Below are 22271 nucleotides of genomic sequence, written 5' to 3'. Positions count from 1 at the left end.
ATCACATGTTCAAACATTTCCCTTTCGGGGAGACTCGTTATTTTTAAGTGAATATTTTCGTCTTTGTTTTGATTTTTTTTAAACCTTCCTCGGGGGTTTTATTTTGATTTAGTTGGCGGCCCGCAGCAGATTGGGAGAGGCGGGGAAAAGCAGCCCGTCAGAGCTTGGGCAGCCCACCCAGGCAACTCCCTGCGTGGCCGTTGCCCGCGGAGCGAGCGACCCGCACGGAGCCCGCGCAGGCCAGCGGCGAAGCCGGGGAGTCCCGGGAGCGCCTCCCGGGTGCCCCAAGCTAGCAGAGCGCAGCTGTCCGCGGACTGGCAGGAGCGGTGGGGTGCTGAAGCAGCGGCCGCACCGCTTTGTCTCTGCACTTCTGGAGCGCGGCGAGCGGCTCCTCCCGTGGCCGGTCGCTCGGGCTCGGGCGGCGGCTCCTCCTTCACCCCTCTCTTTTCCTCCCCACTCTCTCGCAGGCGGCAGCAGCGACAGCAGTGGGGAAGAGCGGATTCCGCCCGGAGCCACACTGAGAGCTCGCGGTCGCGACTTGCCGCCCTAAGCGCTCTCCCAAGTCCAGCCCGCTCGGCGAGGACTTCCTTCTTCTGGACGAACCTTGTCAAGCAAGCTGGGATCTATGAGTGGAAAGGTGACCAAGCCCAAAGAGGAGAAAGATGCTTCTAAGGGTAAGCCCACTGACCAGTCCTCCTTTCCTTTGCTCGGTTGCCCTCGTCCCCTCGTGTGCGCGCCGCCCGGTGGCTCCTAGTCTCCCTGCCGGACCCTAAGCTGCCCATGACCTCTGCGACCCGGGACAAAAACCCAGGAGGTCAGGGCCTCTGAGAGAGTGTGGGTTTGCAACACTTTCCCTCCTTCTTAGCGGAATTGTGGCCCCTCGAGTGCTTCAAATCTCCTCCACTGCCCCTCTGAACGCATGGTGGCGGCGCTGCGGGTAGACGAAGCTGCTGCAGCCTGGAGCGCCAGGAACCGTGCTGCCTGCTACATACTGAATGCCTGTCTGTATGTGTGCGTGTGTGCGCGTGTGTATGTGTGTGTGTGTGTGTGTGTGTGTGTGTGTTTGCGTGTGTGTCGGTGTGTCTGTGAGTGTGTGTATATCTGAGTGTGTGTGTCTAAGTGTGTGTGTGTATGTGTGTGTGTGTGTGTGTGTAGACGCTCCAGAGCGTGTGTGTGCCTATGTGTGCTGCGCGGGTGCAACATGGTGACATACTCAGGAATTTGTCCCACTCTCAGGATCCAAGCTCAGACCCATGTTCAACCCCCCTCTCCCTTCCCCCAATGCAAACAAAGAGCCTGGCCCATATGCAGAACCCCTCCCCCATGCTTCTTTTCACCTCACACCCCTTACTCCCCAACTTCCTACACATCCCATTCAAAGGAGAAAGCAGAAAAGGAATGTGCACCTTTTGACATGCCGCGTGCAAAAGTGAGCAATCTGGATACCCTGGCGCCGCCCGCGTTGCGCCTCAGTAGCGCAGCCTTGCCAAGCCCCGGGAGAACAAAGGCTCTTGTCCCCTTGCCACTAGTGCCTGGTGGTAGTGGGCCTCTGCAGGAGGGCACAGTCCCTTTTCTCAGCTGCCAGGGATACAACTACTTGGCCCAAGGCGCCTCTGGTCCCATGTCCCCTAGAGTATACTTTTCGGCCTGGGGCCTCCCGCCGGCAGGATGGGGACATGCAGCAGAGTAGGCTAAGGCTAGGACGAACTCAAGAAAAGGAAGGGGTGTCCTCCGCTATACCAGGTCCTAGTAATGGTCTCCTTGCTGAGGACCCAGCAAACTGGAGGAAGCAGCCTTGAGGACTAGGGCACAGAAACAGGCACAGGGAGGAGGTGTGGGCGAGCCCTGAGCTCAGATGCAAGTGTCTGGAGAGTCACAGTAGACGCTGGGGTGGGCTAGGTCCTAAGGACCACATGCACCCTCAAAGGCAAAGACTCACTGCTGCTGAGGTGGATTTTCAGCACCTGGGAGTGGGAGAACTCCAGCTCTTGTTGATGGGAGTGCGGGAGGGGAGTTTAATTCTTCCCTGAACCCTAGGGTTCTTTGCCTCCCAGTCTTTCCCCATCCCCCTTTCTCCTCTCTTCAGGTCTACTCTTCTCTCAGAGCTTACTTTCTCAGGAGATTCTAGGGTAGCGCCAGCCCACCCCCTGGGAAAGTTGTCAAAGTCTTCTTCAGTTCAGGGCCTTTATCCTTATTTCTAAGTGGAGCTGCTTCTATTCCCACTAGGCAAAGCAGTTGACTAAAGGCTCCGGAAGTTTGTGGTCGGTTAAGTCTGTTGTCGGAAGGGTCAGAGGTGTCAACTTAAGGTTTGGGGACCCACTCAAACGACATGGTGGTCGTTTAGGACACACATACTAACTGTAACACTAAGTTCTGAGACTAGAAGTGCAGTTCCCACGTTTCTGGGACTCTCTTAATCGTGAAAGTTCGCAAAGATACCTTCATGATAAGGAAAAGCGACTGAAGGTTCCTGGACATTTCTTTTTGACATGCTGGAGATTATATATGAGGGTCTTAAGGTGAGGATAGCGCTTTATGGTTGAGCGACAGCCCAATACCTTCCCCTCAGGTGTCATTTTCCACCTAGAGCTGAGAGAGGGAAAGGCAACCTCAAGGCTTTTGCAGTCTGATTGCTCCAGGTACCTCACTCCCGTCTGAAACTGGGACTACTTCAACTTTTTTGTTGGAACTTCGTTTCCTTATTTCTAGCAGGGTTTGTTTCCCACTACATTTGAAGGATCCTGAGCCAAATTCATTCACAGAAATCGACTTGCTGTTTTAGGTATATAATTTGCAGTTGTTCAGAATGGATAAGCACGTCTCGAAAGAGGAGCACAGGTCTCTGTAACTCAGTAATGAAATCTTCTTGCCAGGCATATGTCATGACATTTCCTTATGTTGCCTCATCACATTTGAAAACACAGGCCTCTCTGTAGGGATCCTATAATTAGCCATTAGAATTGTGGTTGGAATTAGAAAAATTAATTTAATAGGGAAAATTGATAGAAGGGAATTTACTTTCCTGCGGAAGTGGGGATTTTCTTCTGGTTAAAATCAAGATTGCCATTTCAGCCATGCTGTTAGTTGTTGACTTCAGAGAGTGTTTTAAATAGTGGATGTCAAGTATTCGTTAGTTCCCTCCCCCTCCTTTCAAGTATTTTATATGGCAAAGATAATTTTGGAGATGAATAGTATCAGATCTACTCATTGTTTTAACCAATAAAATTTATTTACATAGTGAAGAGATTTGGTTATTTTCAAAGGTTCTATATATAAGTCACATTTGTCATTTTCAAATCTCAGGTGTTCATTAGCATAATCTTTGTAACATAGTAAGATATGGGATCAAACATTTAATAGATATTTTAAAAATACATTTAATTTTGAATGATGCTGCGACAAATGATTGAATCAAGTCAAATAATTTAGTAGCAGCTTGAATGAACTTGGTAATATGGTTTGCAGCCTACTGCTCATTTAAATTCATCCTCCCACCCTATCATTTGGGGCTCATGCCCACAGCCTATCATCACCACATTGAAGATTATTATAGAGCACCACATTTCTAGACTTTCTCAATCACACATAGTGAGTGATCAGTAGCTTATTTTGTATGACTGAATGAAATGGGGTTTGGGCTGGGTGTAGTGATTATCACTTATAAGCTCACTACTCCAGAGACCGAGGCAGGTTTAATGCCAGTCTGTCTTACAAATTGAAACTATGTCTAAAAAACAAACAAAAAACTTAAAAATTAAAAACAAAAAGCACTCCCCCTCATGAAAGACAAAGCCCCACCCCAAACAAAGAAAAAGAAGCATAGTATTTAGAGCATATAAATTATCGAATGTCTTTTTTTTTTTTTTTGTAATGTCCTTCAACTCTTTGGGGCCAAGGCTTGTGAATTTTGGTAATACTTTTAAAAATTGTAACCAGATAGGCTAGACTTTTCTTTCTGGGAGAGGGCAGGGTAGAGTACTTGATTCTATTTGAAATTTATTAAAAGGACCTCTTGAATAGCTAGTAACCTCTTGTACTAATGTATGCTTTTCATATACTTTAAAGTTTATCTATGTGTATATCGTTTATGTCATGTAGTTCTTGAACAAGATGATGTATTTCCTTCACAAGGAAATAAAATGCATAACATTTATTTATCCAAACAGATATTTGCATGGTTTTTGATCACCCTTTTCTGTCATATCACATCAGCTCTATCAATACTCTGGTGTTAGAAAAGTGCTCAGAGCTGTGTCCAATTTATGGCAGCTGTTCTGTGGCACTGAACAACTTGTAGCAGACAATTGATACCAAATGACTTCAAGGATCACATAAAAGTACTAGGTGATACTTTATTCCAAATCGCTCATTTGAGTCATTGCAACACATTTGGACTTAGATGTGTTGATTTAACCACACTTTTCTTTGTGCCTAGTTGTACAACTCCAGGCAAGTTTGAAAGTCACACAGACTGTGGGTTCTCTGGTGAGAGCGTTTGCATCACTTGAGTTCATAGTGGCCACTGAGTGACAGAGGCCAATTCCATGCTATCCACTTGCATAGCTGTTGTTATACACTAGATTGTGAGACGTATGGGCCCATCTCATTTTCCTTTCCTTGCTGGACAGTTCTAGTAGTCTTTCTACCCTACCCAAAGAAGCACAAGACTTTGTGGTTAGTCAGTCAGCATAACATGGCTTGAATTCTGAATTCCATTACCAAAGGTCATCTTGGCCACTGACACCTACTGTCAGCCTTACTCTTGGGCCAAGCAAAGCAGGTGTTTAGAGCAGGTGCTCACTGGCAAGAAGTCCTGACTTAGACGACCTCTTATTTAAAAAACAGTGATCATAATCTATTGCTCATGTAGAGATTAGTTTAATTGTTTTTTCCATCATTCTATCATAGACTTAAGGTTTGTAGACAGTTACCATGAGCCCCATAGTCTCTTCTGTGGTGAATGTGGTGATTGCAGCTTCAGGAAGATGGTATGCCAGGATTGGTCTCTAATCAAAAGTGTTTGACTGCTTTTGGGGTACAGAGTAGACATGAGTGGACACAGTTGCCAGATTTTCTTCTTTCTTATTTCTGGATATGTACAGCTTCTTTATTTACATACACAGAAGCTAGAAGGGGAAGCAAGTTAAAGCAGAGGATAAATATGCTGTAACTTCTCCCTGTCTTACTACCGTTTTCATGAAGTCCCTTTAGAATAGCAGCCAAGTCATTAAGAGGGGCCAGGCTGCATCCTAGGGTTAGTGATAAGGGTGAATCTGGAGTGGAAATAGATGTTGGGTTAAGTACTAAGTGAAGCAGAGTGTGGGCTGTGACAAGAAAGAAGTCGCTGAGGACCATGCTTATGTCAGGGATATAGATTTGTAGTAGTTGTGAAGACAGGTTAGGGGGAGAGGACATTGGGATCTGAGTTTGGATGGTAAGTCAGAAGGCTCATTTTTGAAGCCGTGAGTAGGAAGCTGAAGCTGTTAAGATTTCAGGTTTCTCTGCAGCTGTGCTGTTTTATGTCCAAATCAACTCCTCATTCTGGGAATTACAATCAACATAGAACAACCAGAATGTGTTGCAGCTCCTCAAATATAGCCAATAAAAAGGCATTTTAGTGTCTACTCCATTATGACTTATATTTTTGGAGTTGAGAAATTTGAAAGTAATGGACAATAATTGCCATGATTAAACAATTCAAAGCAGAAGAAACACATGGATTAAAGACTGATGGGTAAAGCAGAACCTACATGTCTGCTACTGTGCCCAGCTAAACATTACCTTTGAGGTGTGATGATAAGACACATAATACAATCTTAACAATTAGTACAGAACACAGATATCTGGGTAACTCATTTTGTATAGTCATTGTTGCACACTGTTCTATTCAGAAGACACAGTTGTCACTAGAGCTTATCAGTGCAGGCTGGGGAGCAGATTTCAGTAGGTTACATTGTTCTGTGTAGCGTCGTTCATGTTTAACTTGAAAAACAGGTTATTTATTTATGGTATACAAGGCAAGGAAATTTGGTTATATCTTATATTTGTCATTTTTCCCTTCTCTTTTGTTCTTTATGAGATAAGTTTGAAAACTAATCTTGAATATTCTGTGAAATCCAGGCTGGCCTAGAATTGATGATGCTTCTGCCTCTACCTTCTAAGCGTTGTGACTAAATGTGTATGCTACCATACCTGACTGGCTGTCATATCTCGATGAAACAATTTTAGGGTGCATTCAAGTTTATATGTAGGCAAATTCACATTTTTTTACATTATAGTAGTCCTTTATAGTACTATTCCAGTGCTTACCTTTAGTTTCTTTTGAGTGGATGGCCATTTATTTTTCCCAGAGAAATGTTTTCTATGTTCTTTACCTTGAAAATGAGGGGGTTATTTTTTTTCTAAAGAGATATATTCCTGATCTTGAGGTATGGTCAAAAATAAGGAACTATTTTGTTAAGAAATCTTAGTTTCAATAAACATTAAGCATAAATTATAATTACTGAATATTGAGATTACTGTAAGGGGAGGTCTTATGCCTTCCCTTGACTCTGTCTCTGTTACATTCATTTAAGCTTTCAACTTCAAATGGAAATGGTATTAGTGTCCCTGACTAATGACCTTTGCCAAAGGCTAAGGCTAGAGGGTAATGTTGTCCTTGTTGGTTCTCTTAAATCTGGCAGTACCCTTGACTTTTTGCTGAAGTATAGTTTTATTAACATTGCAGAGAGTACAATAGGTCTGGTCTGAGTTGGGGTACTTGCTTGGCCTGTCTGCCGAGACATCAGATTTGGTTTAAAGGGATTTCTAGTTATGAATGTCTGTTCTTTATGTATCCTGTCAACAGAACCTGGGAGGAAAGAAAGAAAGAAAAAAGGAAGAAAGGAAGAGAGAGAGAAAGAGAGAGAGAGAGAGAGAGAGAGAGAGAGGAAAGAAGGAAGGAAGTAATGAAGGAAGGAAGGAAGAAAGGAATGAAGGAAAGAAGGAAGGAAAAAAGGAAGAAAGGGATGAAAGAGCTGATCAGAAGCCAAATTATGAAATAGTCAATGAAAACATAGTATGAACACAACATCCTTTTTGGTTCTTCAGGTTTACTGTAGTAACATGCACATCTCTGAAGGATGCATGTTGATGAATTTTGACAAATATTTGCATCCATATAATCAGCACTAGTGTGATATCTAGAATGTTGTCAACCTACCCTATTCTTTCATGACTCTTTCAAGTCAAAGAATAACTGCTGTGTTGACTTTTCTTACTATCAGTACACATTTGTCAGATACCAAAGTACGTTGTAGTGTTTGGTATATGACAAGCCACCACCTCACCTTTCAGCGTACTTTCTCCTTGTTGCTACTACTCCTTGTCTTGTTCTCTTGTTTCTTGTTTCTTTGAAGACTTTACTCTGCCTCACCCTAGGGCACTTAATAGTTTTATACTTGGTAAGACAATAAAAAGTAGTTATTGGATTACCTAGACAAGGCAGAGAAATCCTTCAGGCAGCATGTTCTAGTTCAACTACTGAAAAACACTAAACATCACAATCATTATTATTGTAGCACCTACATTATTGAATACTTGCTACTTATTAGGCATATTTCATTTTTATTTATCTCACTAAGTCTTTTTATACATTGTGGCACTGATTACCTATCTATCTATCTATCTATCTATCTATCTATCTATCTATCTATCTATCTATCTATCTATCTATCATCTAACTACCTATCTGTTGATTGATTGAACTATACATTTAAAATTATTTTTATTTATATGTATGTTATATATGTGTGTGTTGAGTGTGTATATATGCATGTGAGTACATTTGCCCACATGGCCAGAAGAGGATGTCAGATGCCTTGCAACTAGAATTATAGGCAATTGTGAGCTGCCCAATATAAATACTTGGAATCAAACACTAGCCTTCTGGAACAGTAGCAAGCACTCAGCCTCTAAGCTAGTGGTTCTCAACATGTGGGTCAGGACCCCCTTGGAGGTCAAATGACCATTTCACAGGGTTTGAATATTAGATATTTACATTACAGTTTATAACAGTAGCAAAATTATAGTTATGAAATAACAACAAAAATAATTTTATGGTTGGGAGTCAGCACAACATGAGGAGCTGTACTAAAGGGTTACAGCATTAGGAAGGTTGAGAACCATTGCTCTAAGTCATCTATCCAGTCCATTTTTAGCTTTTATGGTAGCCAAATAAATAGTGATTGGTATACACTATATGACTGTTGAATGATGTGCCGTATAAGTCCACCAAAGGTCATTGGTTCTTCCATGTATAGTGCTACATCCTTGTAATCCTAGCACTCGGGACATAAGTCAGAGTGTAAGGCCCTCAAGCCACACCTTTCCACCTGGGATGTAATGTTCACACAGAGGGTCGGGAATTTAATGCCAATTGAGGTTATACAGTGAAGTCATGTTTCAAGTAAACCAAATGGTAAAACAAAAGCACGATTATATGATGTTTTGTTATTTTATATTATGTTATGCTATGTCAAATTCTTGCTTTGTTGTCTTGTCAGAAGGCAGTACACTGGAGAAAGACTCTGTCATTGCCTCTTGGTGGTTTAATCTGATACACACCTGAACACATATTTATATTGTAACTCAGGACCACCAGAGTCAAAGCTTTAACCTGAATGAAACACTTATCAGTGGTCGGTTAGTTTTTAATGCCTCTATACGTAGGAGGTACAATTTTCATTGAGCATCCTAAAACCAGATGCCAGGGTTTTCACATGAAATACTTGACAAAATCTTTATAATAATTTATGCAAGATAGAATATACATAGTTTCCTCACTTTTGAAAGATGAAAAAACTGAGGTAGAAGCAATCTTGTGTGATGTCACTCATCAAGATGTCAGAATGATTGTCCAAAGACTGGGAACGGTTACTAAAGGGGTTCTTACTCTATACCTTTCATGTTCTATAATGCTTACCTCTGATAATGACCATGGTGTTGCCAGTCTAGTCTGTCACTGTCAGCCTGTACTGACTCTGTGGTTCTACTGACAAGGTCTGAGCCAAAACGCAGGTCTTTCAGGAAAACCATTCTGACTTTTGTGCTGTCCACACACATTAATTTAAATGTACTTGGAACTGGTTCATTAGTATGAAATAAGTTCAACTTCCACTTTATAAAAAATTTTATGTGTATGCTTTTAAAATAAAAAAAAAAGATAACGGAATGAGGATTTGAGCCAGGTTTGTCTGAGGACGCATTTACTTGCTAAGCACTATGTTATATGCTGTATCCCTAGACAGCACGTCTACATCCTTTCAAATCCTGATCTCCACAAATGTAAGTTTAGGCATATCCATCAACATAGATGTAATTAGGGGAATGTGTTCAGACATGCATGGTTGTTATACTATTGTGGTGTCTACAATGGAGCACATCTGATCTTTGTTGCTGCTGCTGCTGCTGCTGCTGCTATGTAGTGTACTGTGGTGGGCCTTGGACTGCAGCAATCGAAGAAACCAGTTGCTACCATAAAAGCTGTGCTTTCTTTCCCTACCGCCCTCGGATATTCTAACTTCTCACTTTGCAAAGTATGTTTCACATCACTTGCCCATTTCCCTGAGCCCTTGTGGTAGAGAATTGGCCTTTTGACTATGGCTATCAACAGTTAAGCAGTTGTTAGTTTGAATACAATAGCACAATTTTCCAGCGCTGTATCGGGAAATTTTTACCCATGTACTTGAGCACATACTTCTTAATTCAGTGCTGAATAAAACTCCACTTGTTTTATTTTATTTTTCATTACACGGTATATGATTTCAGTCTGCTGATCATCAGAATCATATGTTTCATTTCCCTAGTAGGTCTTCTTCAATTCTCCCTCCCTCTCTATTTTCTCTCCTTCCTGCTCTTGTCAACAGATGTCACTGGATATATTAACTGAATGTGCTTCCTTTGTGTGCACTAGGCTAATTGAAGGAGTCTCATTTCTGGCTTTTCTCACTTGATAGCTATATTAACGGCAATGAGTGAAATCGCCCCCACTTCCTTGAAATGGAGTTGTATTGGATAAACTTTTCACTACTTATTATATAACTAATTTTAAATGGAAGAATTAAAATGTGAGCTTTAGTTTTCATACTATTTGTGCTGCATTCAGTTAGATAATATTTCCAAAAATATACCTTGTTAACAGAGACACCCGCTTTGAACAAGCATATTAATTATAGACCTCAAAGTTGGGAATCATGTAATGTTTTCCTCTACGCTGCAGCAACCTATGTTTAACAGCCATAATTAACAGTGACAGGTCTATTGAGTGGTTATAGGTAAGTTTAATAACAAACACGAGACCCAGCTCTTCTGAAATCCCTCCAGATAGTGTAGGTAGCATTTCAACTGCTCTGAAACTGAGGATTAGTAAACAGCTCGAGTTCTTAAAATATTTATCTTGCTGATAAAAGTAGAAGTAAACAACCCAAAGAAGGCAGGCTGAATGCAGTTCTTGAATATGCCCATAGATATTTTCAGAATCTTTTTTTTTTCAAACCAGACTTTGAAAGCATTGAGAATTGACCTGCTTATTTCGCCTTTGATTCTCTGTGTGTATGCTTGCCTCTCCCCTTGGGGGGTTTATCAAATGTTAAGTCTTCCAAGAGCTCTAGGATCTGCACTGGTTTTCAGAGCTCACAGAACAATGCCAGCCATTCTCTTGGAAACAGGGTAAGGCGCAACTTCCATGCTCTCCTTCCAGGGAGCACTTGTTTTCCAAGTTGCTGGGAACTGGGTGGTCAGGCAGCTCTGCTGTAAGGTCTGGTCAAGCAATGTCCCGCAGTCGCCATGTATCTGGCAGGCAGTTTTATTACAAACCTCAGCGTGCTCATTAACCTCGTGATGTGGCAGGTGCCTAAAAAAGAAACACGGAAAAGTTGTGTCACCAAAGGTGAAACTTGGAGAGGAGCTGCATGGTGCCCGGCATGACAAAGCTCCTTCCAGGCAGCAGCGGACAGCAGGGGCAGCAGAGGGTTTTGCCCCCTTGCTCTTCATGCCTATGATGTGACCCGTGACCCGCTGGAGGGGAAGGGTCACAAAGAGCAGTTGCTGCAGGTTCAGGCCAGGAAGCCTTTGTTTTGAACTTAGAAATCTCTGCCTGTAGCAGCGAATACTCTGGATTCCAGTGCGCTCCAGCTGACGGGAGACCTGGGACAGGCTTTAACATTTGTAGCTCCAGCCCTGGGGTGGACTGGAGGAGTTGCCTTTCTCCCTGTCTCCACCCTGGTACTTAGCTCTCTGACACACTTGCTGGGCACCTCAAAGACCAGAGACAAAAGGCCAAAATTGCAGAGAGAGCCTGGAAGTTATGGCTTGGCCAATGCAATAGCTTTTGCATTCTGTATTCTGGTTAATGCTAGCTGTTCCAAAACTGAACATGCATCTTGAGCAAAATGCTCCCAGCTCTTTTGAATTTATTTGTGATTTTTATGTTGCTTATTTTCATTGTGTTGCTTTTTTGAGATTACAAAATAACGCATGTTCGCTGAGGACAATTTGGACTATCGTAAATACACAAAGAAAATATCAATCAAGGTTTCATTTGCAGATTGACTTTTAAAAATATTTTCTTTCCAGTCTTTCTTTTGTGCATGTTGAACGTACTCATAGACATTGATAATTTTAACTGTGTGTAGAATCACACACTATTAACCATTAACCTCCTAATTTTTCTTCCATTATATGTTCGTGTCATTAAACAGCCTGTGCCCTCAACCTTAATAAGCCAATTAAAAGACTCAATAGTAGAAAGTGAAAAAGGAGATTGATTATTTAATATGGCCACATAGTGAAAAGGGCAGAAAGATTTAGGCTCTTCAAATCTGCCTTGAGTTTAAACAGAAGGCCAAGGATTTGCACATCTAAGAGGTCTAGTCAAGGTGTAGCCCTGACTACCAAGGACCCATTTGTATCTGGGCTTCAGTCTCCTCTTATAAGGTGGTCTGACAGGTTATTAGGACTGTGGTTAGTGTCTTTTTCTTCTGCCAGCACGAGTTTCTTGGGGCAGTGTTCGTTTCTTTGGGGTCCATTGTTTTAATAGTATAACAGTCAGATTGGGAGGCACATATATCTCTTTAGGATATCTTCATTTCTGCCAGGCCCCATACATTAGGATGATATTTTGTCTTGAATCTGTCATCATTTGTAGTGTGTATTGGGTGAGGACTTGATTATGATAAAAGAGACAGATGGTAATTTTGTGACTGTGCATCAAAGGTTTTTTTTTCCTACACCTCTTGAGATCCTCCTCATTGGACTCCATATAAGTTATATACTGCATAAATGATAGTACATAAATTCACACATAAAACTACAAGTCCAAAATTAAAGACACATGGACACCTAGTCATATCCTAAATACACAACAGATATAATCCTAGAATAATCCTTTAGGAATATACACAAAGGAATGGAAATATAGCTCATTGGTTGAGTGTTTCTCTAGTGTGTACCATGTTCTGGATCCCATCCCCATCTGGCCCCTCCCACAAAGGAACCTTTAGGTCAATGGTTCTCAGCCTGTGAGTTGCAACCCCTTTGTAGGTTTCAACTACCCTTTAGCAGGGGTTGCCTAAGACAATTGGAAACATATATATTTACATTATGATTCATAATATAGGCAAAATTACAATTATGAAGTAGCAAAGAAAATAATTTTATGGTTGGGGGTCACCACAATATGAGGAACTTATTAAAAGTTCAGAGCTTTAAGAAGATTGAGAACCACTGCTTTAGGTAGTTCATTTAGATATTCATAGTTTCTACTCATATTCTCAATTTTCAATGGATACATACATAAATATATAATTAATGTTGTAACGTAACATGAATAAAATATTGCTGTTGATTAACTTCAAACTGGCATTTCTGCTACAGTTCCTGCAATTCCTTGCCCTGTATTATCCGTATTCTTTCTATATTTTATGGGCCTTCAAATGCAAGCTTAACTTTTCTTCTCCAGGAAGTCTTTCATTCTCCAGAGAGTCTTTTCCCATGGAACAGGAGCTGCTTGCTCCCTGAACTAGTCTGTAGATTACCATTTGACAGTATGTGTGAGTGACTCCAGATATCTAGCTCATGCTTCTATCTTTTTGACCCTATTAACTTGAGATCTCCTCACAAAACAAGTGTTCAATAAATGTGTCACCTAGTAACAATGTTCAACACCCTCCCTAGATTTCTGTAAATGGCATTAAAACTACACACTCAGGTTTGGAAAGATGATTCATCCATTAAGAGAAAGCTGCTCTTCTAGAGGATCCAGGTTCAATTCCCAACACCCACATAACGATTCACACATGTCTGGAACTCCAGTTTCAGGACTTCTGACACCCTGACACAGACATACATGGGCAGAACACCAGTGAACATATACAAAAATAAGTTTCATATGAAAAATAAAAGCCACTATCCACCCAAAGCCATGAGAAAGGCAGCAACCACCTGGGTTAAATATCACTAACACTTTTTGTGACAACTGCTACTTTACATCTTCTGTATAAAAATGGATGTCTCATTGAAAACATGGATTTTAGAGACTTCAGCTTGTATTTAAATTTCTCTATTATTTGTTTTCTAAACTCCAATTACTATGAGCTATAAATACTTATAATTATCTTACATGATTATTTTAAGAATATGTTATCAGAGACCCTTGCTATAAGGCCTAGATTTATGTTCAACTATTCACCAGAATAAAAATAAAATAATATAAAATTCATAAAATATGGAAAAACCACCAGAGATTTACATACATTTTGGGCCCAAACTAGGGTGAGAACCATTCCATATGTCTCTTACTTCCCTATCTATTAACAAAGCCAGGTATTGTGTATAAATATATTTAACTCTGAGACGCAGGAGGTTTAACTGGGGGATGAGTTAAACAAATTGCAGTTCTGGTGTTTGTAGTTCTTATTACACTCTTTTGAATTCTTGAGTCAGGGTTTCTAGTATGTCAAGGCTGTCTCTACTCTCAATATATATACCTAATTTCATGGAATCCCTGCTACACATTGAGTGAACTAACACATGACACATGGAAAGGACTAAAGAGAAAAATAGTTTCTAGAATTTTGTCATTAGTAATATTGGTAATGTTACTAAAATAATAGTGACTTTCATATTTATTACTCAAGCCAGAGGATTTTTTTATTAAAGGGCTTGTGGACAATAGAAAAAAATGTAAATTTGTATGTGTACCTGACAGTCAAATACCAATCTAAAGGATTTCTAATTCACTAGCTTATGTTTTAATTTATTAATTGATTGATTTACTTAATAATATTTATAGAGCCTTCAGTGTGCCAGGTGCTTCTTTAGACACTCAGAAGACAACAGTAAACACAACATATAATGGTCCCTTGCCTTCACAGAGTTCATAATTTACAAGCTTATGTTTGGGATGCAGTCTGTCTATGTAGGAGGCCTTTTGTTCCCTTTCTATTGTACCTGTCCAGCAGATTTCATTATTGTTGATTTTTGAGACAATGTCTCACTCTGTAACACTGCCTGATCTGGAACTCTCTACATAGAACTCACAGAGGTCTGACTGACTCTGCCACTCAGTGCTTATACTTACTCGGGCTCTGGCTAGGGTAAACTATTAAAGATTTCAAATTATATGTATGCAAGACACAGAGTATTGATCTGCAGTTCAGGAACCACTAAAGCTGTGGTTCTGCAACCTACATGGACATGAGCATGATCTCTTATCACACGTATGCTCTTCCATGAGAATCTGATTCAGCAGACCTGAGTGGAAGCTATATACACATATACATGTAAATCTCAATCTCTCTCTCTCTCTCTCTCTCTCTCTCTCTCTCTCTCTCTCTCTCTCTCTCTGTGTGTGTGTGTGTGCATGTATGGTTGTATGTATATGGATACTTATGTATATGATATATATGTATCTGGGTATCTGGTTGCTTGTTTTTTAGTTTTTTTGAGACGGGGTTTCTCTGTAGCTTGTCCTGGTGCCCTGGAACTGGCCTCAAACTCACAGAGATCCACCTGTCTCTGCCTCTCTAGTGCTGGAATTAAAGGCATGTGCCACCTATCACTGTCTAGCTATCTGGGTGAGCCTTAATTTCAGGTAAGTTTGGGAAAAGTTGTCCCAGAAACAATCACAGGGCTCCCATAAACTGCGTGAAAATGTGCACTTTTCTGGTGAACAGAGTCCTTAGTCTTGTACAGATTTTTGGAGGTTAGACACTCCAGTAATTACCAACTATTTGGTGAAGTAGTGCCCTGTGATCTAGGCACAGTGTTATTGTCAGTTGTGAGTGCTTCAGGTCCTCAGTTCGCTCCCATGCTCACAGGTAGAATAGAATGTCTAGATGTTTTCTCTCTTTCGCTGTTTTTCCTGTTCCTCCCCTTTCTCTTATCAAGCCCATTTTTCTATTATTGGCCCGTTCTTTAATAAAACGTGGTGATATAAAAAATTAGAAAACCTGGTTCCTTTCAAAGGACTGGGATAAAGTTTTGCAGAGGACGTTAAGAGCTGGCAAATCCCTGGACAAGATTAGGATGGAAAATGCCAATGTCCATGTCTAGACCATTCTGTTAACTTGATAAGGGGTGAGAGATATTCCTCTGCCGGTCTAGAACAGGAAGAGTGGGATGAACGAGGGAATGGCCCTTCTTAAGTATTGCTTTCCTGTTCATAGTTGGTATCTCTAAGGAGGCAGGACTGCAAGTGTGAGGAGCGGGCTCGGCCTAGGTTCACCTCTACTTTTTTCAATGTATGGTTATCAAGCAGTGTGTGCTGCAATTGGTTCATGAGCAATCAATTGCATTGACCTATTACAGCTAGTTACTTGGAGTTATAAATGGTGTCTATTTCTCTGAATCAGAAATTCAGACTGCATAGGATGACCTGGTTTGTATCACATGAGTCTTTGGGACTTTGACAGATTTCATCATTTCATACAACACCCAGCTTCCTCCTTCTACTTCACTGGACATAAAAGCAACGTTTGAATTTATGACACAAAGAGCATACTTTGAAAGGGCACAATGCACAGAAAGGAGAAAAAGGAAGTGAGGCTGTCCACCTCCTCTTCTGAGGCCATTGTCTCCAGACATGCGACAAAGTAATACGTTGAACAATCTTGTATTGATTTTAGTGCAGATCTAGGATGTGAAAAACCTAGTGAGTCATAGGTGACTTGCTTAGTTTACCTGGATGGAAGAGATGAGTATGGCTTCTCTCCTGAGAGTAAGACTTTGTCTAGGATACATTTTTCTGAAGCAAATTATATAACCACAAAGCTTAGTTTACAGAAACTCTACCAGGGACTGGATATCAGTGGTGAATGGGGAGGCAGTTGTAATATTGGAAGAGTTTGATGAAGTTTTTCTTTTAATAGCATTATCTCTAGTATACCAAGATGTTTCTTGAGGGATCAAGAGCAGCTTGATTAAAAATAAAGAAACAAAAGCCAAACTTAGTGATCTCTTATTGAAGTCTTTAGCAATTCTAGCTATTACTCAAATAGCTAAAAAAAATTACTGTTACTTAAAGTGCCTATTTTTCTGCTAGCTTGCTTCTGAGATCTTTAAATTTTTTTATTACTTATGATTTTAATTTCTCTTTCTCCCTCTTCCCCTATTCCCTTTCTCTCCCTCTGTGTGTGTATGACTGAGTCTTAGTGCATAGCCAAGCCTGAGCTCAATCATTATCCTCTTACTTCAGCCAATGCTGAGATTACAAGCATCTACTAGCATGTCTGACTCCCCAGATTCTGAGTCATAGATTCAATGGCTAGAAGGAACACTGCATGTCATTCATTCAGTCCAACCTTCTCATTCTAGAGAAAACTCAGGCTTCAGAGAAGCAGTGACATATCCGAGGTTAGGAAACAAAGTAGTGGCCAAAGCCCAGTCCGACCATTTCCACATTAACACACGTAGAGTTTGAAAATCTGTGGTCCCCTTTACTGATGATAGCAAAATTCAGGTTTGGAATAAATATTTGCATCTTTTTTCTGATTATTTTATCAAATGAAAAATTGTGATGTAGAGCCAGAAGTCCTTTCTGATATCGTCAAAATCAGATTCCTTTGTCTCATTTTACTATTTCCAGATTTAAATGAGGTTGTTTATATCCTGATTTCTATGATCCAAAAGATTTCTCTCTCGACCTTCCTTCCATTGACTCTGTGACATGTCATGGTTGAAACCAGGTCCTTTGAGGGTGGCTGTTATTAAAAAGCTTTCCTTGGAGTGTTTACAGTAACTTCTGTGACCTAAATAGGAAGGCTTGCATTGTTTTCCTGCATAAAAGCAAGAACAGTTTCTAAAAGTATGTTCATTTCTTTTCATACCGTTATATTTACTGGTGACTAAAGAACCAAAACATTTTTTTTTGTTTTTTTTATCTCTGTGTTAGGTGAGCACATGCTATTTCAACAAAACTTACACATTTGGGACTTTGTGTCCCGCAACCATATTTTCTTAGACAAGAGTTTCACAACAGTTCTACAAAGTGACATTATAAGATAATATCTCTTTAAAATTTTATTTAATTTTTAATTGAGATAAAATATACTTTAAAATTTACCACCTCAAGTGTGTGAAGATTGGTAGCATCGAATGTATAACCCACATCTATGGCTTTCTTACGTGAATTTGAAACTCTAAGTCCATTAAATAACTTCCCATTGCTCCTTTCCCATTCTCTGACAATAGTTGCTCTAATTTACACTTTTATGAGTTTAACTTCATTAGATATCTCGTGTAGATAGAACCACATAGTGTTTGCTGTTTAGTGACTGGTTGATTTTACTTACCATAATATCCTTGAGGGTTATCGCTGTTGTAGCATGTGTCATAATCTCTACCCCTTTGAAGGCTTAGTAAAAATTCATTGATCACATTTTGCTTATGTTCCCATCCATGGATGTATATGTAGCTCATGTCCACTTTTTGGCTATGAAGATTAATACTTCTACAAAAATGAGTGTGCCACTAGGCCTAGTGGTACATACCTTTAATCCCAGTACTAGAGAGGCAGAAACATCTCTGTGAGTTCAAGGCCATTCGAGCTGGGCTACAAACCAAGTTCCAGATCAGTCAGGGCTATACAATGAGAAATTGTCTTGACCAAAACAAAACAAAAGCTACTTTGATTTCTGCACTTACATTTGTGGACATAAAACACAGATGTAAAATAAAATAAAAATAAATAAAAATCTCAAGAAAATGAGAGTAGATCTTTTTTCTTCTAATTAATGGGCAAATTATTTTAATGTACTTGATGTGTTTCCTCACCCCTTAGTCTTAGATAATTAAAATAGCATGATAAATTAACTACTTTCCCCATGGTTGTTATCAAATATCTGAGAAAAGTAAACTAAGGAAGGAAAAAGTTACTTTGGCTTATGTTTTTAGGGAGACAGTTCATTGTGAAGGAAAAACCATAACAGTAGGAGTATGAGGTGACTGGCCATGTGTATCCAAGTCAGAAAACAGAAGGCTAAGTGTTGGCAGTCAGCCTACTTTCTGCTTTTTAATCATCCTGGGATCTCAGGCTATGTAGTGGTGTTGAGTTCATGCATGGTAGATTTTTTTCCTCAGTTAAGTTTCTCTGGAAGCACTCTTTGCTTTCATGACTAGACTTGTGTCCTCTAGGTAATCCTGAATCTAGTCAAGTTGACAATAAAAATCATCGCATGTGGTGAAGAAAATGAAACAAGATCCCCAAAGGTCAATCCCAGTGACTTTTAGCTTTGAGAATTTGAGAGCAGAGACTGGTACAATTCTCAATCCCCTTAAGAAGTCAATGTGTTTGTTTAAAATGTATACTTCTTGTATGGTTACTTCTGTTACCCTTCATATCTGCATTTGGGCTGGCCATGCCTTCCCATGTCTTTTGGACTATAGTACAAAATTATTAGACACAGAACCTTTGTTACTATTCTCTTGATTCCCAATACCTATGACAGAAACTTCCCTATAAAGAAAATAAATTAAATGATTGCATGAATAGAAATTTGATTCCTTCTGTCATTTAGGAAAAGCTTCCACCCTAGTTTTGGAATAACTACATTTTAATTTGTTTTTTTATCTGTTTCTTCCTTGTGTAAGACAAGGCTTATGTCCAGGAGCACGAATTAGATTCAAAGCCGGGCGGTGGTGGCGCACACCTTTAATCCCAGCACTCGGGAGGCAGAGGCAGGCGGATCTCTGTGAGTTCAAGACCAGCCTGGTCTACAGAGCTAGTTCCAGGACAGGCTCCAAAGCCACAGAGAAACCCTGTCTCGAAAAACCAAAAACAAACAAAAAAGCCGGGCGGTGGTGGCGCACACCTTTAATCCCAGCACTTGGGAGGCAGAGGCAGGCGGATCTCTGTGAGTTCGAGACCAGCCTGGTCTACAGAGCTAGTTCCAGGACAGGCTCCAAAGCCACAGAGAAACCCTGTCTCGAAAAACCAAAAACAAACAAACAAACAAAAAAAAACAAAACAAATAACGAATTAGATTCAAGTATGGGGCAAAAATTTTCCTTAAATCTTTGTGAGAGTAGCAACATTTGTTGAATGCTTGGCATCAATGGAGGAATGACTCAAACCAGTGGTTTAGTTTTGATTTGGGAAAACTCCTCCCACGGTGTCCTCAGGAATTTTCTTTCCTTCCAGCTACCTCTGAGTATATGTGCAAAGGTATTACATGTGACTTTGGAGAGTGCAGCTAGAACTGTGAGTGCCATGTTTGTATTAGGCTCCTAACCCTGTTTTTCATCCCCCCCCGCCCCCCGTCAACTTCTGAACCTACTCTAGCATCTTCATAACTTTTTAGAAATAGAAATCTCCCAAAGTAGATTCTGGTTTCTGATAAAGGTTCTACTTGGAACACGCAGATACATTTATTTTCCGGTGAAAGACAGCCATTTAAAGACGCATGCCTGTGAACCTTGACTCCACTTGCTCAAAGAGCCTTGATGACATGGAAAGTTCAGCGCCATGCGCTAAGAAAGCAGGAACGTGGAGGAGAGTTCTCGCTCATCTTCCTTGGGAACTGACAGTAGGGTAAATGGCAAGGAAGCTCGGCTCCAGTTGAGAGCCAGAGCACAATGCTGTAGATGCTCCAGAACTGATAGCAAAGGAAGCTTAATGTCATTGGTGAGGTAGGAGTAGGACCCAAAATCTGTCAAAGGTTTTTCAATTAATGAGGAGGAAGAAGCATGTTTTGAAAAGTGGGAACATTACTCATAAAGGCCGAAGGATGAGCAAGAACATGGCTGACTTAGAAAATGGAAGAAAGTCCTTTATTGCTAGAGGAGAGACTGATGCTACCTACATGGACAACCCTGCAAATATTGAATTATAGCATTACAACTTCAAGGAACAGTGACATTGATGACACAATTTTCAAAGAGGATGTATAAAATGCCATTTTCCATGCATTCACAGGGAGGTTTCTTGAAAGGAAAAAAGAAAGTATATGAAGACACGAATAGACCCAATGTTAATACACTTTTTTTTTTTGCTTTTTCGAGACAGGGTTTCTCTGTGGCTTTGGAGCCTGTCCTGGAACTAGCTCTGTAGACCAGGCTGGTCTCGAACTCACAGAGATCCGCCTGCCTCTGCCTCCCGAGTGCTGGGATTTAATAAACCTTTTTAAATGCTGATTTCAAACACAACCTCAGGCTATCTTTTTAAAAAAATGAACAAAACTCATTAGATACCAACCAGAAGTGTTGATGTACACATTTAATCCTGGCACTCAGCACAGAGGCAGATTCCTGTGAGTTTTAGGTCAGCCAGATCTATATAACAAGTTCCATGCTAACCAAGGTTGCATTAGAGAGCGTATCTCAAAATAACAAAATGTCAAAAAAAGAAAACAAACAAAACAATAAACAAACAAACAAACTTCATTAGATATCAAGTAGAAGCCTCAATTTATTTTATTTTATTTTATTTTTGCTGGAGCAAGTTTGGAGGCTTCAAGGTTTTGTCAGTTGTATGCTCCGTGATCAGAAGGCCATAGATGTATTGCAGCTGTGCTCTTTTCTTTATTGGAATCAGAATTAAAGTTCCTTAACTTGGAAAATGAACTGCTTCGCAGCATGCAAGGAGCTAGAGACCAGAAGGCATCCTGATCCACATTATTCACACAAAATGTAGTTATATGGCTGCTACTAGTAGGTCATAAATTTTTATTAGGTCAACAAGACCACCGTTATTTAGCATACAGTATTATTCTTGACACTTTGTAGATAGGTAGTCAGTAGGCAGAACACAACTCATTTCTGACTTCAAGTTAATATCGCCTCTGAGTCTTGGCTTCAGTATCTACACGAGAGGCAAGCCCTCTATCAAGATATTTCCCCAAATATTGCCACATGAAAATTTCCAGATAGTTCAGTTCATGTAATTTATCCTTTAGAAACAATCTGTTTATTTATTTATTTAGGTATTATAAGTGTGTGAATGTTTTGCCTGCATCTATATATGTATACCAGATGCATGTTTTGGCGCCCACAAAGGTCAGAAGAGAGCACAAACTCCCATGAATCTGAGCTTGAGGATGGCAGTGAACAACTATATGGGTGCTGGGAACTGGTCCTGGGTCCTCTACAAGAGCATTTGGTCCTCACCTTTGGACCATCTCTCCACGACCCTCGTGCCATTTATGTATGATTATGTACTAAGTGTCAGATGTGTGCAAGGCTTGACTCTTGGCACAAAGTGACGGCACTATGTATAACGCCTGCCCTCTCAAGGTTGCCACTGTAGTAAAATGGGAGACACGGAGTAGTCAGGATAAGGTGTGGCCAATGATGTCACAGTAGACTTCTTGGGAGTGCTGGAAGCTCAGAGACTAGCACTTGATTCAGTCTTGATGAGTCAGGGAAAATTCTCCAAGGAAGGAATCTACTAGAATCTGAAAAGTGTGTTAGGAACTGGTCTGACAAAGAGGAGGCAAAGAGATTCGCAAACAGAGGACAGTGCACATCAAAAGACTAAGAAGATGAAGAATGGGCCAGCGGAAAGAAGATGAAGAGAGACTGCAAATAGAATACAAACATATATAGCCATGTGTCATGCTTTCTAGATGGCGAGATATGAGGCTTTCTAGGAAGAGTAGGTACACAAAAGTCTGAGACCTTGTCTATGAGGGTGAGGAGTTGCATTTGAGAGATTTAACTCAGGTCATCAGGTATGGCAGAAAGCACCTTTACCCACTGAGCGCTCTCCTCTCTCTCTCTCTCTCTCTCTCTCTCTCTCT

The 22271-nt window shown here is 40.6% G+C and overlaps 1 protein-coding gene across 2 annotated transcripts in view; it reads left to right on the top strand.

Annotated features, from left to right (window-relative positions):
- The first annotated feature begins 524 nt into the window (after positions 1-524).
- Fgf13 (fibroblast growth factor 13) overlaps positions 525-22271 on the top strand; it is a 515462-nt gene continuing 493715 nt past the window's right edge. Inside the window, exon 1 of one of the 2 annotated variants that reach the window (XM_026784862.1) lies at positions 525-674. In XM_026784862.1, coding sequence (XP_026640663.1) covers positions 626-674 — 49 coding nt within the window. In that variant the 5' untranslated portion in view covers positions 525-625. The remainder of the gene's footprint in view (positions 675-22271) is intronic. The other variant, XM_026784863.1, reaches the window with a different exon arrangement.

Source organism: Microtus ochrogaster, chromosome X, assembly GCF_000317375.1.
Source record: "Microtus ochrogaster isolate Prairie Vole_2 chromosome X, MicOch1.0, whole genome shotgun sequence".
NCBI classification, from domain to species: domain Eukaryota; kingdom Metazoa; phylum Chordata; class Mammalia; order Rodentia; family Cricetidae; genus Microtus; species Microtus ochrogaster.
The sequence above is the reverse complement of the archived record's forward strand: the minus strand, read 5'-3'. Positions and strand labels throughout refer to the sequence as shown.